This window comes from Gracilinanus agilis, chromosome 3 (genome assembly GCF_016433145.1).
Source record: "Gracilinanus agilis isolate LMUSP501 chromosome 3, AgileGrace, whole genome shotgun sequence".
Taxonomy (NCBI): domain Eukaryota; kingdom Metazoa; phylum Chordata; class Mammalia; order Didelphimorphia; family Didelphidae; genus Gracilinanus; species Gracilinanus agilis.
Genome location: NC_058132.1, coordinates 648,933,496 through 648,960,667, shown reverse-complemented (window position 1 = coordinate 648,960,667; position 27,172 = coordinate 648,933,496). Strand labels below are relative to the sequence as shown.

Genomic DNA, 27,172 nt, shown 5'->3' with positions numbered 1-27,172 from the left:
TTCCTTGGCTTCCTTCAGATCTCTGCTAATATCCTACTTCGTGTAAGAAGTCTTCCCAACCCTCCTTAATCTTTTAGTACCTTCCCTCTGAGACTACATGGCCCCAATTTATCCTGTCTTTATCTTGTTCGTATAGAGCTGTTCATGTGTTGTCTCTCCCATTAGCCTGGAAGCTCCTTAAAGGCAGGAAATAGATATTTGATTGTTTTTTTAATTTGTTTTGCCCAGAGCCTAGCCAAATACCTGGCCTATAGTAGATACTTAATAAATGCTTATTGGCTGACACATTATTAATCATACTCATTGTTTCTTATAGAGCACTAAGAGTCCATTTCTTTTGCATACCACAGATTGATTAGTATTTCCTAATTTAGCCTTCAGTCTCTGGGCATCTACTTTGTTTCTAGTTCTTTGCTGTCTTAAAAAGTGTCTCTGTAAATATTTTGGTGAATATATAGCCTTTCTTTTTTAGTAGTTCTTCCTTAAGGTACATGCCTGCCAGCAGAATTGATGGATCAAAGAGATGTTTTAGCCACTTTATTTTCATAATTCCAAATTGCTGTCTGGAGTGGTAGATCATTTTTAAGTCCACCAACGATGCATTAGTGTGCTACAATCCCTCCAAAACTAACTTCCCTTCTTTGTTATCATTGTCAGGGTTATTTTGATTTATAATTTCTTCTTTTGAGAACTATTTGTTCATTTTCTTTGGCCACCTATTAGGAAGTAAATGGCTTTGGTATTGCTAGATTTCTGTTGCCTATTTATCTTATGTAGAAATTCTTTATCAGAAATATTTAATAGAGATTTTTTCCCCCCAAATGATACTCTTCTCATTCTGAAAAGAGTTTTCAGTTTATCATCAGAATCATCTTTTTTCTTTAGTAATTGCCCCATATCCATTATTTTGTTAAGAATTTACTCCTTATCCATAACTGAGAAAGGTATGCGATTTTTTTTTTACCTCTTCTAATTTTTCAGTGATATAACCTGGAAAATTCAAATCAATATCTATTTTGAATTTGTTGTGGTTTGTATTGTAAAATATCGGTGTAAGCCAATTTCTGCCAGATTGCTTTTTAGTTTTCCCAGAAATTCTTGGCAAATAAATTGTTTCGTAGATAATTTATGCTTTTAGATTCATTGAACACCAAGTTTATTGTGTTAAAGTTATTTCTCATTCTTCCTTTGTCTATTCTGTTTCATTGGCCTACTTTTCTATTTTTAAACTAATACCAAGTGGTTTTGATGATTCCTATTTTATGATGTTAGGTTTCATCTTTCTGGCTCTCGTTGTTCTTAAAGCCATGAATTGCTCTGCATTGCACTGATTATGCTTAAGCTATGAATACATGCAAGCCAGTGTGTCCTAAATAAAGATTTGTCCCAACTCCATCTTACCCAGCATTCCTTCTTTCCAGACCCCCAAAACAGGGTGAATGGGACCTGGGGAGGCCTCTGATTGTATTTCATCTCCCATAAGCTGAAGTAGTGTGACCACATCTGGGTATTTCAGCATCTTCCAGCTAGCTGTCTTTGTGGGTTTGTTGAATGGCATTTGAGTTCAGACATTGCCATCATGCACATTAGGACTCTAAGAATTAACAATTTGGAAGATGCCCAGATGGAGAGTGAAATGCCATCAGAAATGCTGGTGACCTTTTAAAGAATCGAACATGTGTTCAGTCCAAGCTTCTTGGTCCTCAAAACTTTTTTTTTTAATCGCCTAATAGAAAAGGAGCTTATATCATATAGAGTGATTGAGTTCATCAACAAGAAAAAGCATCACATACCATCATTTTATGTCGAGAGAAAATTTTGAATTTTGCTCAAAAGGAGGAATTGGAATTTTGGGGATGGAGGAGTTCTGTTTTGGCAAATGAACTGGAAATGGGCACATGTAATAAACAACTTGAAGAAGTAAATCAAATTGTCCCAGGAAGAATTTTCCCACAGTGCTCAAGACAGAGAATAAAGAAGCACTTTGTTAGCCCGTCCTTTGTATTTAATGTCACTCTTGTAAATGTAACATTTTTAACAATACACTTTATGTGTCAGCTTAGATGGACCAAACAGCTTTAAAAATAGGATTATTCAACAAGAACAAAACCCTGTTTTACCTGTAACTTTGTGTGTTATTGCTTATAATTTAGTTTGTAGTCTAACAGTTGAAAATTCAAACAAATTGAATGCCCAGTTGTTACTCTCTAAGTAAATCATGGTAACATAACTGTATGTTTCTTTCATCTTGGGTTCCTCCTAATTGTGCTTAATGCTCCAAGAAATTTTAGAATTTGGTTCTTCATAAAATAAACCAGATTTTCTGACTGGATTAAGTGGATATATATATATATAGTTCCCAAATTGTTAAATCTCAGAACACTTTGGAACACAGTGACAGGATGTCTACCACCAAATGATGGTGGCGGATGGGTGTAGAGCAGTAGGAAAAAGATAAAGGGACTGTGTAGGTGAAAGAGTCTACGATGATGATCTTTTGGGAAATAAAGAATAATAAAAGGGGGCAACTGGGTGGCTCAGTGGATTGAGAGCCAGGTTTAGAGATGGGAGGTCCTGGGTTCAAATCTGGCCTCAGATACTTCCTAGCTCTGTGACCCTGGGCAAGCCACTTGACCCCCATTGCCCAGCCCAGACCACTCTACTGCCTTGGAACCAAAACAGAGTATTGATTCCAAGACAGAAGGTAAGGGTTTAGAAAAAAGAAGAAGAAAAAGAAATGTAGAAATTAACTGAAATATATTCAGTGCCCTACTTGAAACCTTGGTCGTAATTTTGGTTATGAGATAGCTAAGTAGCATAATGGTTAAGAGCAATGGGCTTGGAGTCGAGAAGACCCAAGTTCAAATTTGGCCTCAGACTCTTACAACTTATGTGATCCTGGGCAAGTCACTTCATCCTGCTTGCCTCAGTTTCCCCATCTGTCAAATGGGCTGGAGAAGGAAATGGCAGACATTTCAGAGTCTTTGCCAAGAAAACCCCAAATAGGGACATGACAGGAACAACAACTGGGCATATTACTTAACCTTTGCCTCAATTTCTTCATCTGTAAACTCAGAATAATAATGGTATCTACCCCTCAGAGTTGTGAAGATCAAATGAGATTATATTTGGAAAGCACATAGCACAGTGCCTAGCCCACAGTAAGCATTATTAAAATGTTAGCTATTATTAGCTATTATTATAGTGTGCAAAATCAGTGGGGTGGGGAGGCATTTGGGGTCCTCAGGAAGGAACTTCAGGGTTGGGCATCAGTTTTCATTTTGTCTTTGTGGCCCCAGCACCTAGCACATTTTGTGGTACCTAGTAGGTCAACAAGCTGTTCCTAAGCAGCCCTTAGCATGTGCCAGCGCAGCATTCAGGGACACAGACTTTGTACAGGGTAAATAGAAGGTCCTCCTAGAGAGAGGCACTCACCAGCAGCAGATGAGACCAGAGATGTCCCCTCTGTTTGAGAGAATCTGAGCTAAGTCTTCAAGTAAGCCAGAGGTGAGGAGAGAGAGCGTTCCAGGTCGGGGGCACTGCCAGCATCAACTATGCAGTGGCCTGGACAAGGAAGAGTAAAGAGTTCAGTATTGCTGCCCAATCTTAAAAGTGTGAGGAAGGGAGGAAAGGTGGGAATATTGGGAAATAGGAAGATGCCAAAAAGGAGGTTTCCTATTTGTCCCTGGAGGTAATGGGTGGCACGGTCAGGTCTGCATCGAGGAGATCACTTTGGTGGCTGAGTGAAGAATGACTTGGGGAGAGACTTGAGGCTGGAGACCAAACAGTCGCTTGAGCAGTGGGCCAGGCAAGGTCAAGATGGCCTTGAAACAAGAAGGTGCTGGGCTGAGTGCTGGGGAGAGGACATTGTGAAGTGAAGGTTTCACAGGAGATTGGATGTACAGGGTGACAGCTGGGTTGTTGTTGGTGGGTGACTGCAGCCTCTTCTACGGACTGGTCAGAACCTCCATTTTAAGGAAGGACCCTAGGCCGAACGTGTTCATTTCTCGATTCCTTCTCTGACTCTGTCCAGACTTCCTTCTGTACCGTAAACTAGGGCAGGCCCCTTCTTTGCCCTCCCAATCACAACTTCCTCTGATAGCATGTAAGCTTCTTGAAATCAGGGACTGTCCTTCCTTTTGATTGTATTTGCAGTTCTGGCACATAATACTTAGTGTTTGTTCCTTTGATTTGCTTGGACTGTGTGGCTGGTTGTATTCTCAACAAGAAATAGAAAAGATGGGAAGAGAGGAGGGTGCATCTTTAGGCTGGGGTGGAGCGGCACAAAAATGAGTTCTATATTGGACATGTATTTAAGATATCTGTGGGACAGTCTGCTGAAGATATCCAAGAATGCTAAGGACCCGGAACTCAGGAGATTGGGACTGATGTCCAGATCTAGAACTCATCTGTGTAGAGATGAGAGAACTCTTAAGAGAGAAGATCCTCCTGTAAGATTACTATCTCAGTGAGAGGAGAAAAGAAGCAGGCCTAGGACAGAGCCTTCGGGCACCCATGGCAGTGAATGGGATCTGGGGGAAGATCCAGCAAAGGTAGGCATAAGGAAGTGGTCAGATGGTTAAGAAAAGAAAAGATTTCAGAGGCTACAGCAAGGTCAAGAAGGAGGAGGAAGAAAAGGTCATTATTAGATTTGACAAGTAAGAGGCCACCAGTAACATTGAAGAGAGAGCAATTTCAAGTGAATGAAGCAGATGGAAGCCAGGAACTAGAGGCAGTGAGGGGGGATTACCTGAGAAGTGGAGGAAGGTGCAGGCTGATAGGCCTTATGTTTGTGACACAGCAATCATTTGTCATATATTGTTGCCAAGTTAAACACACACACACACTTTAGCCAAGTTTTGTGTGTTAAAAAGAAGCTTAGTTCCACAGCTTTGCAAAAAAGATTTCTTTTTTTTGGGGGGGGGGGATCTAAAATGACTTAACTTTCTTTTCTATCCATCCCCTCCCACCTTTATTTTTCTAGCCAAAATGCTACGGCCAGATTCTGCTGACAGAGGTGTTTAAGCACTTGAATTTGATTGAATCGGATTACTTTGGATTGGAATTCCAGAATGTCCAGTCTTATTGGGTATGTAAAGAATATGATTGTTTCTTTTTAGAAAAATGTTAGGATACTGTGATACAGGCTTGAAACACATATAACATTGAATAGTACGTATTTGATATTGATAAGATTTCTACCAACCAGCTTGTATTTATTTTAGAAATATATTGTGAAACTTTTTTTAAACAAGAAACTTTCTGTAAAAGATGTATTCTGTTCAGAAAATTTGTGTTCAGTTGTGAAAGACTGATAAATTTCAGATGATTATGGAGTGGGGGTAACAAGCCCCTGAAGAATGTCCTTCAAGGGCAGATTTCAGGACCCTTTAATTTGTTCAGTCATTCAACTGATGTTGATTCAGTATCTGCCATGTACAAGACACAGTCCTACAGAGCTTGGGGGACACAAAAATTCCTACGGGTCTTATAATCTACTAGGAAAGATGAAAATATTTCCCAGAATTCTAGAGTTAAAAGGACCTTCTGAATTGTCCCTGCTTCTAGACAAGTATGACCTCTACAGCTTCCCTGACAAGTGATCCTTACCCCTAACCCTATCATCCTACCCTTCTACCTCCCCAACATCAGTCTCGAAAGGCTTTTCTGGAATACCTCAAGTGACAAGGAACCTGCTTGTCAGGCAAGCAGGCAGCTGCAATACTTCTGGGTGGCTTCACCCAACAAAGAGATTTTCCTTATATGGGTCTATCAGGCTTGTTAAAAAGATTTAAATTTATCCAGCAAAAAGTATTCTCCCCTTTTATTCTGTCATAATGAAATCTGACTTTTTCTAAAGAAGAAAAAAGCTGAGTGGTGATAATTACCATATGTTTTTCTCTAGATTATGAATAATACTGTTTTGCTGAATGGATGTGACAAAGGAAATATGGTTTAAGACTGAGTTTTAATTTTTTTTTTTGGTCCTCTTTAGATTTGGCTTGAACCAACAAAACCTATCATTAAGCAAGTACAAAGTAAGTTCATTTTTGCCTTTTTATTTATTTATTTTATTTTGAGGCTGATTAATTAATTTAGGATATTTTTCTTTTCTTTTTTTTCATTTTTCTTTAATTAATTAATTTAGAATGTTTTTCCATGGTTACATGATTCATGTTCTTTCCCTCTCCTCTTCCCTCCCCCCTCCTGGAGCTGATGAGCAATTCCACTGGGTTTTACATGTATCATTGTTCAAAACCTATTTCTATATCATTAATGTTTGCATTAGAGTGATCATTCAAAGTCAGCATCCCCAATCATAGCCCCATTGAACATGTGATCAAAGCACATGTTTTTCTTCTGTGTTTCTGCTCCCACAGTTCTTTCTCTGGATGTGGGTAGTGTTCCTTTTCAGAAGTTCCTCTGGATTGTCCTGGGTCATTGGTTGCTAGTAATAAAGTCAATTACATTCGATTGTGCTACAATGTATCCGTCTCTGTGTACAATGTTCTCCTGGTTCTGCTCCTTTCACTCTGCATCAATTCCTGGAGGTCTTTCCAGTTCACATGGAATTCCTCCAGTTCATCATTCCTCTGAGCACAGTAGTATTCCATCCCCATCTGATACCACAATTTGTTCAGCCATTCTCCAATTGATGGACTCCCCCCCCTCATTTTCTAATTTTTTGCCACCACAAAGAATGCAGCTATGAATATTTTTGTACATGTATTTTTCCTTATTATCTCTTTGGGGTACAAACCCAGCAGTGGTATGGCTGGATCAAAGGGCAGACAGTCTTTTAAAGCCCTTTGGGCATAGTTCCAAATTGCCTTCCAGAATGGTTGGATCCATTCACAACTCCACCAGTGGGATATTAGTGTCCCAATTTTGCCACATCCCCTCCAACATTCATTACTCTCCCCTGCTGTCATTTTAGCCAATCTGCTGGGTGTGGGGTGATACCTCAGAATTTTTTTGATTTGCATTTCTCTAATTATAAGAGATTTAGAACACTTTTTCATGTGCTTATTGATAGTTTTGATTTCTTTATCTGAAAACTGCCTATTCATGTCCCTTGAACATTTGTTGATTGGGGAATAATGGCTTGATTTTTTTGTACAATTGGCTTAGCTCCTTACAAATTTGAAAAATTGAACCTTTGTCAAAGGTTTTTGTTCTAAAGATTTGTTCCCAATTTGTTGCTTCCCTTCTAATTTTGGTTGCAGTGGTTTTGTTTGTACAAAAACTTTTCAATTTAATGTAATCAAAATTATTCATTTTACATTTTGTAATATTCTCTATCTCTTGCTTGGTCTTAAATTCTTTTCTTTCTCACAGATTTATACTATTCTATGTTCACCAGTTTACTTATAATTTCTCTCTTTATAGTTGTCATTTACTCATTCTGAATTTATCATGGTGAATAATCCACACCTAATCTCTCCCATACTGTTTTCCAATTTTCCCAGCAGTTTTTGTCAAATAATGAGTTCTCCCAAAAGCTGATCTTTTTTTTATCTTGCTGAGGTTATTTACTCCACATTTTTGTCCTTTTAAAAGCTGACTTTATGCTTTTATGATCATTATTTTCTGGAATTGTTCTGGTATAGTCATAAACAGTAGTGAAGGGATGATATAGACATGAAGAAAACAGCAGCTGATAACAGTAATTTCAGTTTGTTTTTGGACCGAAAGACGATTTGTCACAGATTTATCTTTTATTTATATTTTGCTTTTGCCACTATTGATGTTAATGTGAGAAGCAACTAGGTGGTTCACTGCATAGAGAGGAAGGTTTGGAGCCAGGAGGATCTGGGTTCAAATCTAGTATAGTACAATATAATACAATATAATATAATATAATAATCTAATACTTCCTAGCTTTGTGACCCTTGGACAACTCAATTAACCTTATTTGCCTAGCCCTTGCCCTTCTGTCTTAAAATGTTACTAAGACAGGAAGTCAGGATTAAAAGAAAAAAAAAAGAAAAGAAATTAATGTATTGTGAGCACTTACCAAGTGCTTTTATGTGTGGGAGGTACAGAGATTCAGGTAGAAAGCCCACGTAAATTTAAGTTTCCATTGATGAATGGTATTGGATAATCAAGAAAGTTGAATGTCCTTCTATTGACTTTTCTTTATTCTATAGACTTTCTTTTATAACTAGTTTTGGTGTTTCACCTATGTTTGACAATCAGCTTATCTCAGAGGTTTAAAAGAACCTGAAATAGTTAGGTTGACAACCTGTGTACACTTCTCTGACTTAAAAGTTGCATTAAGTTTGTTTTTTTGAGAGGAGCTTCCCTGTTTGTAGATTCTAAAAATTATGACACCTCTTTTCAGTTGAAATTCTGCTTGCTTTAATTGTAGTAGGGAATCAGGTTTAATGTTTATTCAAGCATATGCAGTGGTAGAATCCTAGAAATTAATCATAGGAATGTCACAAGTGTAAAGTGACTCATTGGTCAGTATGCTTTGTTCACTGGGTTTTGGAAAACTTGATAAGAATAGAGGAATCCATTGCAAACTCAACTTCTGAATGTGTAGGAATAAATGGGCCAGAGGCATTTTCTTTTTTTTTTTTTTTTGAAGCACTTTATTGATACCCTTCATCTTTGATGCCAATTATTCTTCCTCTAGTTAAACCTTTACTTGTTACATAAAAAACAAGTAAATAAAAATATCTATTATATAAACTGTTGATAATCACCTGTATATTTTATTCTAGTATATTCTATTCCTACTTATTTGCCATAATTTGGGAAAAACCTTTTCTGGTACCTTCATGGATTTTTCCACTATTCAGCAGTCACTGTAAATACTACTTCTTTATCTTTCTATTTTTCTCTGACTTCCTCATGTCTGTCATTTATTATTGCAGAAAAAGAAGCCATTACAGTCATATACTATAATTTTTTCAGCTGTTCCCCTGTTGATGATACTCATTTTTTCTTTAATCACTTTTGGGATATAATTCCAAATTGAACTACAGAATTGCACACTTAGACTACCACACAGCTCAACCAACAATGAATCAGTACTATCTTCCTATGGTCCCTCCAATACTGACTTTTTCCATCTTTTTTTTCCCCCCTTTGTTAGTTTACATGGTGTAAAGTGACTCATTAGAGTGGTTTTCATATGCATTTAATTCTTTTTTTGTTAGTGATTTAGTTTCCTTAGGCTGACTGGGAGTTCCTTAGAAAGAATAACATTTTGGGTTTCTTTCTTTTTTGTCTTTATATCCTTCAAGTTTAGCACAGTGCACAGTGCCTGTTGTATAAGCACTTAATAACAGTGACTGTTTTGGAGCATGTTTTCATTTGGTCATTAAGCCCTTTGAAGCTCTTTTGAAAATTGTTCATATTTACCAGTCATGTGTTGCTTAATGTAGTAAATATTTCTATTTCCTTTATATTTTGGCTAATACTCTGTCAGTTATATTTGATAAGAATATTTTCTCTACTATTTTTCTGCTTTTTCTGTCACATTGAGATTTAAAAAAAAAAACGTAAAATTTTATGGAGTCAAATCTGGTTTGTCGTTTGTAATTTCCTCTGACTATAATTATGAAAGTACCTGATCTTTTTTCTAATTTTTTAATTGATGACCTTTTATAGTTGGGTTTATATCCAGTTTGAAATTATTATGGTATATAGTGGAAGTGACTGTTCTAAATCTGCATTTCTTAATTTTTTTTTTTTGGTATTTTTGGCTCTTCAGAATAATATTTTTAGATGCATCAAAATTAAACAGAAAGAATCACAAAAGAAACTAGTTATGTTGAAATAGATCAGCTCCACAGCCTCTAGGTTAAGGGTCCCTGTCTAAACCCAATTTCTGCCAAATAGCTTTCTCTTTTGCTTGTCAAAATTGGAGTCTTTTCTCTGGTAATTATCAGTTCACAAAATTCTTGATTCAGTTGTTTGTTTCTTAACTAGTTTCTTGAATTACTTCTCTGGCTTTTAATTAATACGTATAGTTTTGATGATTTATAGTTTGATATCTGGTAATGATGTTTATGGATTGAGGTCTAGTTTGAGATGGTCCCTTGATTGCTAGTTTTTCTTCTGGATCTTCTGTTCTTCTAAGTGAATTTTGCTAATATTTTGTCTCCATCTAGGTAGTATCACCTCAATAGAGTGACATGGCCCCAAATAAGTAAATTAACATAGGTCATATTACCATATTTTTTAATATTGATTAGAAAATATTTCTCCATTTATTTAGACTCCCTTTATTTCTGTGAATTGTGTTTCATAGTTACATTCATATCTAATTGTGTGTTGGTAGATTTACTCTGAAGAGATTTTATTTTGTGGTTATTTTGAATAGAAATTCTTATGGTTTCCTCATGATTTTTGTGAGGCTTGTCTAGGACTGTGTACATATTTCCATTCTGTTCGCTGCCTTGCTCTAATTATTAGTCATCTCATTTAATTTCTTAGTTGGTTCCATGGGATTTTCTAAGTATACTAGCCTGTCATCTGCAAACAGGTCTCATTTTTGCTTCCTCTTTGCTGATGTTTATATAAAATCTTTATTAAACGCTAACCATGTATCTGGTGCTGTGTTACAAATACAAGTCAAAAGCAAAGTAAGGAGAGAAGATGCCACACCATCTAAATAGGTGCTGGAAATTGAGGGGGAGGCGAAAGGGAGGATTGAGGGAGAGTGGAAGGGAGACATCAGGGGAGTGGGCTGAGAGGCCTGGGTCCTGCCAAGGGGAGGTCAGATTTCACCTCTCAGAGTCAGGAAACCAGGATTCAGTGGGCCAGAGTCAACACTTCCTGTGGCACTAAGTGAAGCCCTGAGAGCAGAAAGAAAGGCAAAAAAAGAGAAAGAAATCCATACGTAGTGCCTGACCTCAAAGAGCTTACATTTTCAAGGGAGAAAACATGGCAAACCTATGGCATGTGTGCTGGAGGGGGCTGCTCCTCTCCCCCTCCCCCCGTCTCCATGCACCCCTGAGGACATTTCTCCCATCACCTGCCCCTCTGCCCAGCAGCCCAAGGGGAACACTTCCTCCCTCCTCCGTCTGGAGTAAGGCTGGGGCTCACCTGTAGCGGGAGGGCTGCAGTTTGGCCACTTGGTCTCTAAAAGGGTCACCATCACTGGGCCAGGGAGTGACAGTTTTTCAAAGCCAGATGAAGAATTTATATCCATTTGATAGATTTTAGTTTTCCTCAAACTCCACCCCACCCAGCTCCAGTGGCTCCCTACTGCCTGCAAGATCCAATGGCCCTCCATAATGGCCCCCCTCCCTCTTTTCCAGTCTTTTTTCCTCCTGGTTTTTTAAAAAAAGCAAACCACTTACCTTCTGTCTTAGAATCAATACTAAGTATCAGTTCCAAGGCAGAAGAGCATTAAGGGCTAGACAAAAGAGTTAAGTGACTTGCCCAGGGTCACGTAGCCAGGGAAGTATCTGAGGTCAAATTTGAACCCAGGACTCCCCTTTCCAAGCCTGACTCTCTATACACTGAGCCACCTAGCTGCTCCTTGCCCGTCTTCTTAAACCTTACTTCCCAACATATACTCTTGAATCCAGTGACCCTGGCCTCCTGACTGTTCCACAAGCGACCCTTCCTCTAGCCTCTCTTGGCTGCCCTTCATGCCTAGAACACTCTCCCTCCTCAGGTCTGACTCCTGACCTCTCTAGTTTCCTTTAAATCCCAACTAAAATCCCTCTTTCTACAGCCAGCTTTCCTCAGCCTTCCCTCTGTTCATTCCTAGTCATCCTGGGCCGAGCTTGTTTACATCTATTTTCTTGTCTCTCTCATTAGATTGTGAGCTCCTGGAGGGCACATAGTAGGCGCTTAATACATGTTTCACTGACTGTTCTTGTTTTGTGTGGCTCTCAGATGTTCTTTTATTTGATTCTTTTGGTTGCTACATTTTTGTGTGCTCTTTGGACCATTTCTGGATATGGCCTTGTCCCTTGTTCTACTGATTCCTCAGGTCTTGGGTTAGTTTCTGTCTTTATTTTGTTCTTAGTTTCATTTGATTGCTCGGTCAATTGATTGCTTTTTTAACTCTTCTGGAGCTTCTTGGAATTTGCTCTATAGTCATTTCAGGAAGCTTTTGCAGAGATTTGTGTTATCTTCATCTTTTTTAGATTTTTTAAAGTTGTAATTTCAAGCTAAGCTTAAACCCCAAATGAGTTGATAGGTAGTTTTATATGGTGACTGTGAGGGGCCACAGGTGAATGACCAGCATGCTGAATCAGAAGAAAGTAAGGAAGATGAAGGCTTGGGGTACGTTGGGCCCTCAGAGCCTCCCAGGAATGGGGGTGTAGACATGGCCGGTGATCTGCCTCACTGGAGCAGATTGTTTTGAGAACCCAGATTCCTTTTGATGCAGGCTGCCCTGATTCCTGATGCCCAATTTCTCCCTCTTTGCCACCTTCCCAGAATTCTGAAGGCTTTTCCTCTAGGCCCTCTTTTTACTTGACAGTCCGAAACTCGAATGAGCTACAGTAGAAGAGCCCTCGGTGGTTTTTTAAGTTCAGTGGCTTTTGCCCTATTCCCGGCTCTCCCTCTTACCAGCTCAGTGGCATTGAGCAAGTCTCTTACCCTTGTTGGCTTCTTGTAGGGACAGCTCGTGGCCCACAAGACATCTCACCCCAAACTCAAACCAAATTCAGTATCTTTCTGATTTTCCCTGATTCGCTCAAGGTCCCAGCTGTGCGCATGTAACTGGAATGCCTGATTCTTCATTTTCCCTCAGTTGACATAGCCAAGGCATGGCCTGGCCATCTCTAGAAGGTCTTTCACCTGTGTCCTTCCTTTCCACTCTGATCGCAGCCACCTAATAAAGAGATGGATGGAGGGAAGTCAGGAAGATACGAATTCAAATTCTTCATGGTCATAATAACTGTGTAACTGAGTAAGTCCCTTTGCTGCTGTCTGCCTCAGTTTTCTCATCTGTAAAATGGGAATACTAATGGCATCTACCTCCCAGGGCTGTTGTGAGGCTCAGATGAGACCATTTTAGTGCTTAGCACAGTGTGTCTGGTACTTCTTCCTTGACCTCTCTGCCTGCCTCCCTGCACTGTTACAGGAGCCTCCTCATTGAGTCTCCAGTCTCCCTCCTCTAGTCCATGCCATTTCCAGGGGCTCTATCTCTTCTCCAGTCTTACACACTTTCCTCCCCTGACTGGGCAGCACAGCGAGCTGGCATTCTTCCTTTTCCTCCCACATGGCTTTCATGCTGGTGCCTAATAAGGACTGTTCATTGATTAAGATGTGGAGTGCATAAAGCAAAGGGAAAGCATCGATCTAGAAACACAGGGAAGCCTCTGCCCTCTGGAACTTACATTCTCTTGGCACAGCCAGCGTCATTTTAAGGAGAAAACCACCTTCAAACCCATTGATTAGAAAAAGATTTCAGGGGGCAGCTGGGTGGCTTAGTGAATAGAGAGCCAGGCCTGGAAATGGGAGGTCCTGGTTCAGCTGTGGCCTCACACACTTCCTAGCTGGGTGACCCTGGGCAAGTCATTTAGCCCCCATGGCCTAGCCCTCACCCCTCTTCTGCCTTGGAGCTGATACTTGGTATTAGAAGCTAGGTTAGACGCTGAGACAGAGGCAAGGTTTTAAAACAAGAATGATTTCAACAAATGAAATTCTAGATGAGAATCTTCATCTAAAGTGCAGTTATGCTGCTGGTGCTCAAACTGCAGATGACTCGGAAAATACATTTGAATTTTTCCTAGTGTTAAGGAATGTGATGAAAAGTTTTAAGTGATTTAGTATAGTGTAACTCTTAATAAATGTTATATACGAGTCCACTTTTGTGCCCCATAATCCCATTCACTCCTCATTAGTACTGAAAACAGTATTTCTTTTGTTTCTCAAAAGTAGTGGTGTTAAATTCAACTAGAACGGAGGCCACTTAGCCATACATAAGGATCCTGCCATATTGATGTGTAGAAGGCTATATAGTACATGTTTATGTTGTATTATGTTTTTATTAATTTTGTGAACTATTTCCCCATTACAGTTTTTTTTTTAAACCCTTACCTTCTGTCTTGGAGTCAATACTTTGTTTCGCTCCAAGGCAGAAGAGTGGTAAGGGCTAGGCAATGGGGGTCAAGTGACTTGCCCAGGGTCACACAGCTGGGAAGTGTCTGAGACCAGATTTGAACCTAGGACCTCCCGTCTCTAGGCCTGACTCTCAATCCACTGAGCTACCCAGCTGCCCCCTTCCCCATTACATTTTAATCTAGTCTGGGCTGCACTCAGGAGTATGGCTGGCCATGTTTAATCTCTCTCCTTGAAAAGAACTGATGATAGTCCAGTTTACTAGGGAGCAGTTGTCCACCCAGTCTAATCCAGATCCCATTTTTATTTCATCATCATTGGCTTCTGCTTGGACTGCCCAAGTGTGGACCGAGAAAGCACACGCACCCAGCAGGGAGTCATTGGTTTTGCAGGCTCACGCCAGGAAATATGTACTTGAACTTGTTGCATGGATTAGCTCTAGAGGTGCCAGAATGGGACTTTTGAGTAGAAAGTCGGTTTCGGCTTGGTGGTGGTGAGTGGTGATGGGAGCGTGTTTCTAGCTGGGATCTGAGTCCTCGGGGCAGCCTGGTGTGGCCATGTAGTAGCAGCTCTGTGATCCTGGGGAGTCAGGTTACCAGCGGTCTACAAGGGGGGGATCACAGTACACTCTCCCCCTCTCCCTGGGCCGGCCGGGCTCTTGATTACCTCAAAGGACAGCATCACCTTGAGCTGTGAGAACAGCAGAGGCCAGAAAGAAAGGCATTCTAAGGTGGCGGCGCTCTTATGGATCTAGACCAGGAGAGAATGTCGGTGGTTTCTAGTTTCATTTGCATCAGACTCTTGGTGACCTCACTGGGGGGTTTCTTGGTAAAGGAAGGAGCTATTTCCTTCAGCAGTTCATTTTACAGATGACAGAAATGACTCACCCAGGGTCATACAACTATTAAGTGTCCGAGGCCGCATCTGAACTCAGGAAATTGGTTCTAGGCCCAGTACTCTGTCTGCTGTGCTACTCGGCTGCATTAGGATTTCCCTGCCCTGATGAAGCCACAGGTCCAGACCCCCATCTCCCATTACTCCTAAGGCCAGAAAGTCCTATCAAAGCACTCAGCCTCACAAAATGCTTTGCAAGGAGAATCGTTAATATATTAATTGGGTTTAAGATGGCATCTTTTTACGTTGTCTCGAAAGCACCCAGTTCAGCTTGTATTTATGTGTCTATAGAAAGTAACTTTGTGGAGTTTTTAAATTGTTTTTGTCGCAGGGCCAAGGAGCACGCTACTTCGGCTAGCCGTCAAGTTTTTCCCGCCTGACCCAGGACAATTGCAGGAAGAGTATACAAGGTAAAGAAACTGTAACGTAACACATCTGAGAATGGAAAGAAGACGGGTTCATTGGTTCTGGAGCTCATTAAAGCGTGATGTAAGACTCTGGAGTGAGGGCTTAGGATGATCTTTTTTAACTAACTGCCTCCCTCCCTCCCCTGCTCACTAAAGAGGGTCAGCATGTGACATGGAGACATCTCTGTGAAACCAAGCAGGACGTACTTCCTGTGTCCCTTCTTTCACTGGAGCCGGAGAGCATCTTCCCTCATAGGGTCCTTTGTAGTTGATAGGAATAGTCTTATTACTCAGAATAACGAGTCACTACAGGTATTCATCATTCCATACTGCTGTTGGCATATGCAACATTCTCCCTTACTTTCTTTCTTAGAGTCCATCCTGAGTATTGATTCCAAGGCGGACAGGCAGTGGTAAGGGCTACGTGGTGGGGGTGAAGTGACACAGTTGGAAAGTGTGTGAGGCCAGATTTGAATTCAGGACCGCCCTTCTTCAAGTTCTGATTGTTTTACTCTTCATTATTTCATGCAAGTCTTTCCATAAAGTTCTTCTAAAATCCGTCTGCTCTTCATTTCTCCCAGCACAGTAGCATTCCATCACTATCATAAACCACAACTTATTCAGCCATTGCTCAGTTGATGAACATCCCCTCAGTTTCCAATTCTTTGCTGCCACAAAGAGAGCTGCTATACATATTCTAGAACATATAGGCTCTTTTCCTTTTTCCTTGATCACCTTGGAAAATAGAGCTAATAGTGGTATTTCTGGGTCAAAGGGTGGACACAGTTTTATAACTCTTTGGGCATAATTCCATGTTCCTTTCCAAAATGGATGGATCATTTCATGGTTCCACCAGTAGTGTATGAGGGTCCTCATTTTTCCACATCCCCTCCAACATCTGGCATTTCCTCCTTCCTACCATTTTAGCCAATCTGATAGGTGTGAGATAGTATCACAAAGTTGTTTTAGTTTCTATTTCATCAGTAATAATTCAGGGCATTTTTAAAGTGACTACATAGAGTTTAGATTTCTTCTTCCAAAAATCGCCTTCATATCCTTTGACCATTTCTCAATTTGGGACTGACTCATATTTTTATAAATTTGACAGAGTTTTCTCTCTCTCTCTCTCTCTCTCTCTCTCATTTTCTCNTTTTCCTTGATCACCTTGGAAAATAGAGCTAATAGTGGTATTTCTGGGTCAAAGGGTGGACACAGTTTTATAACTCTTTGGGCATAATTCCATGTTCCTTTCCAAAATGGATGGATCATTTCATGGTTCCACCAGTAGTGTATGAGGGTCCTCATTTTTCCACATCCCCTCCAACATCTGGCATTTCCTCCTTCCTACCATTTTAGCCAATCTGATAGGTGTGAGATAGTATCACAAAGTTGTTTTAGTTTCTATTTCATCAGTAATAATTCAGGGCATTTTTAAAGTGACTACATAGAGTTTAGATTTCTTCTTCCAAAAATCGCCTTCATATCCTTTGACCATTTCTCAATTTGGGACTGACTCATATTTTTATAAATTTGACAGAGTTTTCTCTCTCTCTCTCTCTCTCTCTCATTTTCTCTCTCTCTCTCTCTCTCTCTCTCTCTCTCTCTCTCTCTCTCTCTCTCTCTCTCTCTTTCTCTCTCTCTGAGAACTGAGGCCTTTCTCTGAGAATCTTTAAAAGATTTCCCCCAATTTTCTGATTTCCTTCTTATATTGGCTACCTTTCATTCAATGTAATCAGAAGCATCCATTTTACAACCCAGTGGTCTCTGTTTTGTTTATTCATAAATTCTCTTCATTAGCCACACATCTATCTGATAGGCAAGTGTGTTTGATGCAGATGTCAGTTAAAGCAATGTGACAAACACCTTTGGTTAAGGTCATTTTTAGGTGATGTTTGTCTTTAGAAAGACTAGTAAATAAATCTTTAAGCAAAGATGTCACATATGCCTGATGGGTATGTCTTATTTCGACAGCAAGATACTCTTAAATTTTACAGGGAAAGAGGAGGAGCTTGGCCTGAGGATCAGAATCCCTGAGTTCTTGGCTTGTTCCTGCCCCATATTCTTGATGGGGTCTTTTATGGGTCATGTCTCCTCCCTGGGCCTAAGTTTCCTGCCTAATCTTTGACACAAAGGAGTTGAACTAAAAAAAATCTCTATAGGCTGTCTATCGTATTGTAGGGATTGTTTAAATGATAAAACAGAGGCAGCTAGTTAGGTGGCTCAGTGGATAGACCTGGAGTCAAAGCTGTGTGACCTTGGGCAGATCATTTAACCCCACTTGCCTCGCCCTTACTGCTCTTCTGCCCAAACTGATACTTAGTATAGATTCTAAGATAAACGGTAGAGACCTCAAATAAATAAATAAACAAACAAACAAATAAAAGACCCAGCAAATGTCTTCTGTGGTACTTTTGGATGATGTCTCTTCCATCAGACTTAGAGATGTGATGGATAGTGCAAAGGCATCGGTAGAAGGAGGCTGAGAAATCTGATTTTGGCCATGGAGCACTACTGTAATGTGGAGGATATTTGTCATTAGAAAGATTATATTTGGCAATGCTGGAGCAAGTCTTCATTGAAGTGACTTTTAATAGTTGATATTATGTTGCCTTGGAAAGTAAATTTTAACAAGAATTTCAGCCAGGGAATGCGATTTTAGCCCAACAGAAAGGGGTTCTGCCTTCCTCCCATCTGATCATTGTTATGGAGAGGATTTTCTGCCACCCAGAACTGACCATTGGATAGTCCAGCATGGACGAAAGATGTAACCCAGTACAATGGGAACGTTACTTCGTCCCCTTCCAGACCTCTGTCTCTGATCCTGTTTACCCAAACTCTGCAGTCTTCCAGTCAGGAAAGATTTAGAAGCGGGCTGCATAATGCTGAAAAAAATCCAAGGGTCATAAGAAGCTACTTAATTTCAGCTGCCACCTTCTAATGTTCTGACAGTCATTACCCTCCATTAGAAGGAGTGTACTTCGTGTCCCCATTGCTTGGCCCACCTGACACATAGTAGGTGCTTTAGTAAATGTTAATTGAATGACTAACTAGGCTCTGATTATTTTGGGAGCTTTTTGCCATTTTATGTTTTTGTTTTTTTTAATGCCATTGAATTCTTCCAGGAAATGTGAATTAACCTCTATGTTCCTTGTAGAGGCTTTAAATTGTCTGCTTATGTTCTTTTTAAACCCTTCCCTTCCATCCTGGAGTCAATTCTGTGTATTGGCTCCAAGGCAGAAGAGTGGTAAGGGCTCGGCAATGGAGGTTAAATGACTTGCCCAGGGTCACACAGCTGGGAAGTGTCTGAGGCCAGATTTGAACTCAGGACCTCCGGTCTCTAGGCCTGGCTCTCAATCCACTGAGTTACCCAGCTGCCCCCTTCCTGAATTTTCAAGTGAGAAAAAGATTACACTTTTTCCTCCTTTTCAGACTGATTGTATTGTTAGCGACACAGTGTTAGGAAAAATATGGCTCCATTCCAGCCCAGTGTTTCTTTTTCATATTTCATCTTCTAAAAGCTTCAAGGTTAAGATAAAGAAGGTGAACATAAATAAAAGATAATCTTATTTCTTTTAAAGTGATTGAAATATGACATTTAGAGCTAACCCTTGTTCTAAGGGCCCAGGGCAAAATGGGTGTTTGAATATAATGAAAATGGTGACTGAATTTGTCACCTAGAAGAGTGTACAGCTATGGACTTGGCGGAAGGGGCAGCAGATGATGCTGGAGCCAGGCCTTCTCCAGTCCCGTTTGGGCTTTCTAGGGGAGGGGGCAGCTACCAGCCACAACAGCTAAAGAGAATCTGGTTGAGATGGGTCTGTGGCAGGGAGTGAGGAAGATACCATCCAATTATTGACTTGGGTGCGGGCACCTTGCTTGATAATCCGGCCCCTGTGGGGGCAGTTGTGTTCGTGTAACAGAAGTCCACACTAGCTTCTAAAACTGCCTTTGAAAGGCGATGCCACGTCCGAGTGTGCGTGGTTGCCAGCAAGGCCGATTGTCCCTCTAGACCTACTGGCTGATGGGTCTCAGCCTGGCCAAGTTTATTTCCAGTTTTTCTCTGATTAGTAGGTGCTGTGCTGTGGCCTCTGTGGCAGCTTGTTGGCTCAAAGGCATCTGCCACAACCATTGCTCGGGGCCCTCGGGGACTCTTGCTACTGTCACTCCCCGGGATTCAGTGTTTGTATCTAAAAATAACTGTGAAAATCCTCTTTCCTCAGATACCTGTTTGCCTTGCAAATCAAGAGAGACTTAGTGGAGGAAAGACTTCCCTGCAGTGACAGCACGGCCGCTCTCCTGACCTCTCACCTCTTGCAATGTTAGTATCTCTCCGTCACTGCTTTGTGTCTCCTGGGCCTGCTGCCACCTGAGAAGGCCAGAGCTGCCCTGTGCTTTGGTTAAGTAGAACGGGCACAAGCCCAGAGGAACCCATTAGTACAATGGAACTGGAAGGGTCCTTGTTTAGGAAGCAGGACCCGACACTCTGATGTGCTCGTCTCTATTGATTTCACTTTGCCTTCAAACTGGCTTTTGGAAATGTAACACTTTGCCAAGCCTGTGACTTCAGTCTCATAAAATCAGGTCCTAATCCAAAAAGTTAACACATTTGGAAGAGCTGGCCCTGAATTCTAAAGTTATGTGTATCTCGAATGATTTTAGGGAAACACAAAAGCAGAATAAACTGGGGTAGGAGTGGGGAGGAGCGAGAAAGTAAATGCTTTTTCAAATCTTGATACAAATAAAAAGGTAGGACTTTCACGAGAAAAAGTAGCATTTCAAAATCAAATTTGGTTGTAAATACACAAGGCAAAAAACCTGAAAAGCAGCAAAACAATAAAAAATACCTTAGTGCAGGCAGCAAGGTAGCTTTGTCAGTAGAGAGCCAGGCCTAGAGACAGAAGGTCTTGGGTTCAAATCTGGCCTCAGTCACTTCCTAGCTTTATGACCTTGGGCAAGTCAATTAACCCCTATTGCCTAGCCCTTACTGCTCTTCTATCTTGTAACCAATACATCATATTGATTCTAAGATGGTAGGTATAGAAGGAACAAATCCAGTTTTGGGGGCAGCTAGGTAACACAGTAGATAGGACACAAGCCATGGAGTCAGAGAACCTGGGTTCAAATTTGGCCTTACACACTTCCTAGCTGTGTGACCCTGGGCAAGTCATTTAACCCCAATTGTCTAGCCCTTACCATTCTTCTGCCTTAGCTCTAGTTGCCTAGCCTATGCTGTTCTTCTGCCTTGGAACCGATACTTACTATTGATTCTAAGACAGAAGGTAAAGAGTCTAAAAATTATAATAACAATCCAGTTTTAAAAGAATGTTAAAGATGTACATTTGAGGTTCTAAATCGTAAAACAAAACTTATTATGTGAGTGTGTGGACCACCAGGGCCAAGATTCTTTGATAGATCTACATCCCCATTCCTGTCTGATGGGCCTCACCCCTTTGGGGAGGAGTTGGGAAGGGCAGCCAGAGCTGAGCAAACAAAAGCAGAAGAAATCTGCTTCCTAGGGCCCAATTTTATTTTATTTTATTATCATTATGGAGGTTTTTAATTAATTTAGATGTTTTTCCATGACTACAAGATTCATGTTCTTTCCCTCCCCTCCCCCCTCCCATAGCTGACACGCAATTCTGCTGGGTTTTACATGTGTCATTGATCAAGACCTATTTCCATATTGTTGATATTTGCACTGGGGGGGATCATTTAGAGTCTGCATCCCCCATCATATCCCCATCGACCCATGTGGTCAAGCAATTGTTTTTCTTTTGTGTTTCTGCTCCCACAGTTCTTCCTCTGGATGTGGATGATGTTCTTTCTCATAAGTCTAGGGGCCAGTTTTAAAGACACTAAGAGGATCAATTTTCAAATTGGCTTCAATTAATTAAACATTAATTAAGAACTTACTCTGTGAAGGACCCTGGATGACAAAGATAAAAAAATGCAGCAGCTCCCGCCATTACAGAGCTTGATAAGGCATATACATAGAAATAGAAAAACAAAATAATTCCAGGAGTAGGGTGAGGAGTGCCAGCCACTGCAGAGCTCAAGAAAGGTTCCATGTGGAAGTTGGCTTCTGAACTGATTCTGGGATTTTAAGAGGCAGAAATAGACAGCAAGAACATTGCTGGCGGGGAGGCAGGCTGTCCAGAGACATTGAGGTAGGAGGTGGAGGGGGTGTCATGGTTAGCAAGTCCAGTGTCTTGAGGGAAAATACTTTGAAGTTCCCTTGGAAGTACAGGAGTCAGATGGTCAAGGCCTTAAATATTAAGCAGAGAAGTTTGTATTCCATCTGGGAAACATTGGGAGGCCCCCACAGCTTCCTGAGCACCAGAGTGGTGTGGTGAAGAGTGTGCTTTGGCTCTCAGGGTGGAGTCGGGAAGACGAAGGTTCACACCTCACTTTTGACATGCCCTGGCTCTGTGGCCTTGGAGTCCCGGGCAGGCTACTCTAAGGGAAAGTTATGGCCTGGAAATATCCTCCTCAGGAGCTTCCATCAACAGTGAAATCCCAAGTCCAGATAAGAAAAGAAAGAACGGCAGTTTGTCAGCAGTGAGTGGGATAGAAGAGAGGAGGAGAGGCTGGAGCAGGAGGGAGACCAGTGAAGGGCAAAGGCCAAGGCAAAGGCAAACTTGACCTCCCGTGGTGGTGAGAGTGTGTGTATGCAGTCAGAATCAGTGACCCTTAGCGGTCTAGTCAAAGGGTCTCTGATGGGATGAGCCTGGTGACTCGGGTATGAAGTAGGGCCTCAGACAAAAACACAGAAGTTCGGGGGTGGCTTGGGGAGAAAATATGACGCTTGAGATGCTTCCAGAATCTCCACTTGGAGGAATCCTCATACTGTTAGTCATACTGACCTGGAGGCCAGGAGAGAGGTGAGGACTGGCTCTTTGGAGCTGGGTGTCCTCTGCATAAAAGACAGTGGCAGGGAGAGCCCAGCACTAAGGAGTAACACGGGGTGGGGGCCCGACATTTGGATGGAGGGCACTGAGTCACCTAGGCAGGTTTCAGCTCAGCTTTCCCATTCCTTCCTGCTTTGGCAAAGTGAAACAAATTCAGGCTTTGTGAAGGTTATTTTGATGGACTAGGCTTTGGGGTGGTATTTTTTTGGTGGATAAGTGTATCAGTGGGATTCATCAAAAACTTTTAGCCCTTTATTTGGTGTAAATCTCACCTCTTTTTCTGGCTCTACATTAATGTTTTTCCAAAACTTAACAAGTTGTTTTGTTGGCTTTACTTCAGCGGAACTGGGGGACTATGAGGAAACTACAGATCGAGAACACCTTAAAGCAAATAAATATGTGCCCCACCAAGACCGGATTCAAGAGAAGATCCTAGAAAACCATCAAAAACACATGTAAGCAAAAGCAGTTTTTGAGTTTTGAGCTTTGTTTTTTATTTATTAACTAATCATGGGAGAAGGGGACTCGTTTACATGGCTGTCAGCTAGATTGGATGTTTTTGCTTTTACTTACTACAAAGGCAGAGCAGGAAGAATGGCAAAGAAAAAAACCAGTAAAGAATGGGTCATTAAGCATTTATTAAGCTTCTACTATGTGCCAGACTCTGGGGATAGAAAGAAAAGCCTAAGACAGTCCCTGTCCTCAAGTGACAGGAGAAGGTGAGAGTTTCAGGTTTGTCGAGTTTCTGGAGATGATGATGTCCAGGAAATGAGAAGAATGCCTTGAGGGCCCTCTTTCCACAGAAGAAAAGAAGAGCTCCCAGATGGAGGTGACTTAAGTCATCTTCGGTGTGTGCCATTGCTCTGGGACCCTAGCTTGGAACTGTCTGAGGCTGGACTCCAGGTCGGACTCTAACCATTTTGCCACCCTGCTTTTCTAAGCATCAGCTATGCTAAATGGACATTCATAGCCACTCTTTACATTTCCATAGATTGAGGTTAACATATGCTTGAGTTTGTGGTTTGCTAAATGGAAATGTTGATGTATTTTTGTGTTTGGTTGTGAGCCTAGCTGGGTAGTATAGGATAAATATAGCGATGGAAAAAAGCATTGAATAGGCCCTGGTTATGTGCCAAGCAGTCTCTGCTCTCAAAGAGATCCCCTTCTAATTGGGAGGGCCAACACTGACAGGCCCCAGAGTCCTCAGATGTTGGGGGCCATCCACAGGCCACATGACTGTGCCTGAGCGTCTGAGAGGCTCAGATGAGGTTTTCCTCCCCGGATTGCCTTGCTTGGGTGACTGTACATTTTCGCCATGTCACTCCTCTTTCCCTCCCCCCCTCAGGGTAGGCCTGGGGAGACCAAAGGCAAAGAGCCCGATGGTGAGCTTGTTTATGTAAAGTTGTAGCAGCCCTGTTCTGTGTTGTGGCTCCTCATTTCAGTGGCCACAATTCTTACATCAGCCATGGACCTTGCAGGGTTAGAAAGAGGCCAGCCTAAAAGGGTCAGGGATGGGTTCAGGTCCCACTGAGGAAACAAGGAGCCTTGGGGCTTGTGGGGGAGGAAGAGGTTCTAACTGAGTGGCGCTTGTCCTTTGGGGGAATTGACTGAAGATTCACCTCAGTGGAAGAACAGAATGAACCTGGGCCAGGGGCTAATTCCAGGTATGTGCTTGTACAGAAGGGTCCGAAGGAAAAAGGAATCCAAAGTTTGCCAGCGTCCTCATCTTTGCAAAGAGAATGTTAGAAGAGAGATTTGCTGTGACTTGAAATTCTACTGAAAGTCCCCGAGATAGAATCTTTGTCCTGATTTTGCCCAAGGAGAGAGGATGGGAGCAGTGTCTCTGTTTAAAAAGAAACTTAGGTTAAGACCAAATTAGTTTCAGTAGCTTTCAGTGTCATTGGAATTTGAGACTACAGACATTTAAAAAGTTATTCCATATTGCTCTTTGGCTCTGGGAGAGGGGTGGGAAGAGGGAAGGGAAAGAACATGAACCATGGAACCATGGAAAAATAATCAAAATTAATTCAGTAAAATGGGGGGAGTGGGGAAGGTTATTCCATGTTAGAACACCACACAGCTCCTTCTTAGACCTCTCTTGTTTTTAGGTCCAGCTTGAAGATCTTAGCTCTGCCGGCCAGGTAGTGCCCAGTTATTCTCTTCTGAGTCTGTGTACATTTTGTATTTTTAGCTCCTCTTTGCTGCTGCTGATTATAAGAAAAGAAAATCCTACCTTCTTTCTATAGTGTCTCATTTCTGATATTTCTTGAAGTTCTGCACTTGGTCATGCCAACATTTTTGTCCCTGATGGGGAAAGGCATTTTCGCTCAGTTGGATCTGGAAATAACTTTCCCCTTTGGCCATTTAATCTTGTAAATATATCTTGTGCTTTTGGCTGATGGGGGTAGAGTTGGGGGTGGGAATGGTTAATAATGGAGAATGAAACGGGGGCTTGGGGGGGGAATCTGTCTTGTTTCTATCTTGTTTGTACCTAGTTGTTTGTAAGTTGTCTCCCCTGTTAGACTGGGAGTTTCTTGAGAGCAGTTTTCTTTTTATCCCCAGCACCTAGCATAGTGCTGGGGCACACAGTAGGCACTTAATGAATATTTATTGACTAAGAGCAATTGGAGATAATCAGGAGAGAGATGGCTATAGCATTCAGAACAATCAGGAAAGACTTTTCATGCTGGAAAGGAGCCAAGGAAGCCAGGAGGCAGAGATGAGGAGGGAGAAGCATTCCGGGAATGGGGGAATTAGCCACTGAATAAATCCACAATATGGAGATGGAGGGTTTTGTTCAAGGTACCACCAGGAGGCCAGTGTCCCTGTATTGCTCAGTCAGTGGGAGAGAGGGAGGAAGGTCAGGTTGTCAAGGGCTCTGAAAGCTGTTTGATCCTAGAGGCAGTAGGGAGCCCCTGGGGTGCTAAAACAAGGGAGTGGCCTGATCAGACCTGCACGAATGGAAGAACATTGATGATTCATGACATTTAGGTTTGTAATTACTAGTGGCTGTTGGATTTAGGCTTTTGCTTTTGTGTCCCCCCAGTGCCAGGCAAATGGCATCCCAGGACATGATTTATTCATCGTCTCACAGTTGGTTTTCTATGGTGACATTTCCCTGTAGGGGAACTCTTCATCACTAACTTTTAGAAGTCAGAGTTTGCCAGTTCCATAATTTGACTCAGAAAGCTTCTGAGGTAGGCGATCCATCCTTCGTGAGCTTTCAGTGCAGGGTAATGCCTCCCGACTCCCGAAACATTTGGTCCTCTCTGGAGATGGTATCTGCAGATAACAGATTATAATCTGTCAGCCTCACCGGCAACCCTCCTGAATGTTTAGTGAATCCAAAGATGACGCGTGACCAAGCAAAAAACTTACTTACTCATGGGGAAAGCAGAGCTGGATCATTGCTGTCAGCTAGTGGTGAGGCAAATCTCGTCAGTCTGTGGGTAGCAGCTTAACTAGAAAACCAGATTTCCTGATCGGTTGTGTAGGGCTCTTTGACTTAACTTTGACTTTTAACTTTGTTCTAAAAATTGCACTTGTGTTGTTTTCCACTAAAGGGGCCAAACACCTGCTGAGTCCGATTTCCAGGTACTTGAAATTGCTCGGAAGTTGGAGATGTACGGCATCAGGTTTCACCTGGCCTCCGATCGGGAGGGCACCAAAATTAATCTGGCTGTTTCTCACATGGGAGTACTTGTATTCCAGGTAGGTTTCCCATGGATAGTGGGTGTTCATGGCTTAAAAAAATGTTGAATCTTCAAATCTTTATTTCTGTATCTCATAGTTATTATGTAAAAGTGTGGCTCGAATTCATAGAACTTAAGACTTAAAATCGACCTCAGAGGTCATCAAGTGAGGCTGCTTACCCAGTGTAAGAGTTTTTCTTGGACGTTTCTGATAGACTAGTAGGGTTTGCTTGAATGCTTGTGGAGATGAGCGGCCTGAGCTGTTTGCAAGTTCAGTTTGTATTTGAATAAAATCTGCCTCCCAGTGAGGTCCACCATCTTTCCCCAGCGGTTCTTCATAGCTGATGGAGGCTCATTGCTAAGTAGGCCCAGTTTCTTCAGCCATTTCTTGGAGACGTCATTTCTTGTCTTGTCATCTTTCTCTTCCCTCTGTTCTTCAGTTGTCGGCATCCCCTGTGAAACGGTGCACTCATTTCAATCCAGGCTTGCACAGATGCTCTGGCCACTTGGGCATTTTGGGCCTCTGCTTTTCAAGATGACCTTTTTCACAACCTACAACCATAACTCTCTGTGATCTGGGTCAATGAAAAATTGCTTTATTGTGGGCAACTAAAATCCCTGTTCTTTTTCCTAAAAATGGCTTCCTCCCAACTATGTAATTGTTATTTTAGCCTACATTTGGGACTTTATAGTTATCCTGATTTCATCTCATAAATCTGAGCCTGTGAAAATTAATTTGTGGGTTGAATTTAGTGTGTTGATTTTATTTTATTCTTTTTTCCTAAATATGAATTTACTTAATATCATTTCTTTTTAAACCCTTAACCTTCCGTCTTGGAGTCAATACTGTGTATTGGTTCCAAGGCAAGAGTAGTAAGGGTAGGCAATGGGGGTCAAGTGACTTGCCCAGGGTCACATAGCTAGGAAGTGTCTGAGGCCAGACTTGAACCTAGGACCTCCCGCCTCTAGGCCTGGCTCTCAATCCACTGAGCTACCCAGTTGCCCCCTACTTAATATCATTTCTAAAGCAGAAGAGCAGTAAGGGCTAGGCGTTTGAGGTTAAGTGACTTGCCTAGGGTCATATCATTGTTAGGAAATACCTGGTTTCAAATTTGAACCTAAGACCTCTGGACTCCAGACCTGGCTTTCTATCCACTGAGCTACCCTAGCTGCCCCAATTTTATTACATTTTTAAGTAAATAAGAATGTTGTCCGTCCTTCCTTCCTTCCT

General features: G+C 41.6%; 1 protein-coding gene across 1 annotated transcript in view; it reads left to right on the top strand.

Annotated features, from left to right (window-relative positions):
* FARP2 (FERM, ARH/RhoGEF and pleckstrin domain protein 2) overlaps positions 1-27,172 on the top strand; it is a 108,257-nt gene that overhangs the window by 28,409 nt on the left and 52,676 nt on the right. The window contains exons 3-8 of the mRNA XM_044669514.1: positions 4,985-5,089; positions 5,996-6,038; positions 15,266-15,344; positions 19,562-19,659; positions 22,590-22,704; positions 25,813-25,960. Coding sequence (XP_044525449.1) covers positions 4,985-5,089; positions 5,996-6,038; positions 15,266-15,344; positions 19,562-19,659; positions 22,590-22,704; positions 25,813-25,960 — 588 coding nt within the window. The remainder of the gene's footprint in view (positions 1-4,984; positions 5,090-5,995; positions 6,039-15,265; positions 15,345-19,561; positions 19,660-22,589; positions 22,705-25,812; positions 25,961-27,172) is intronic.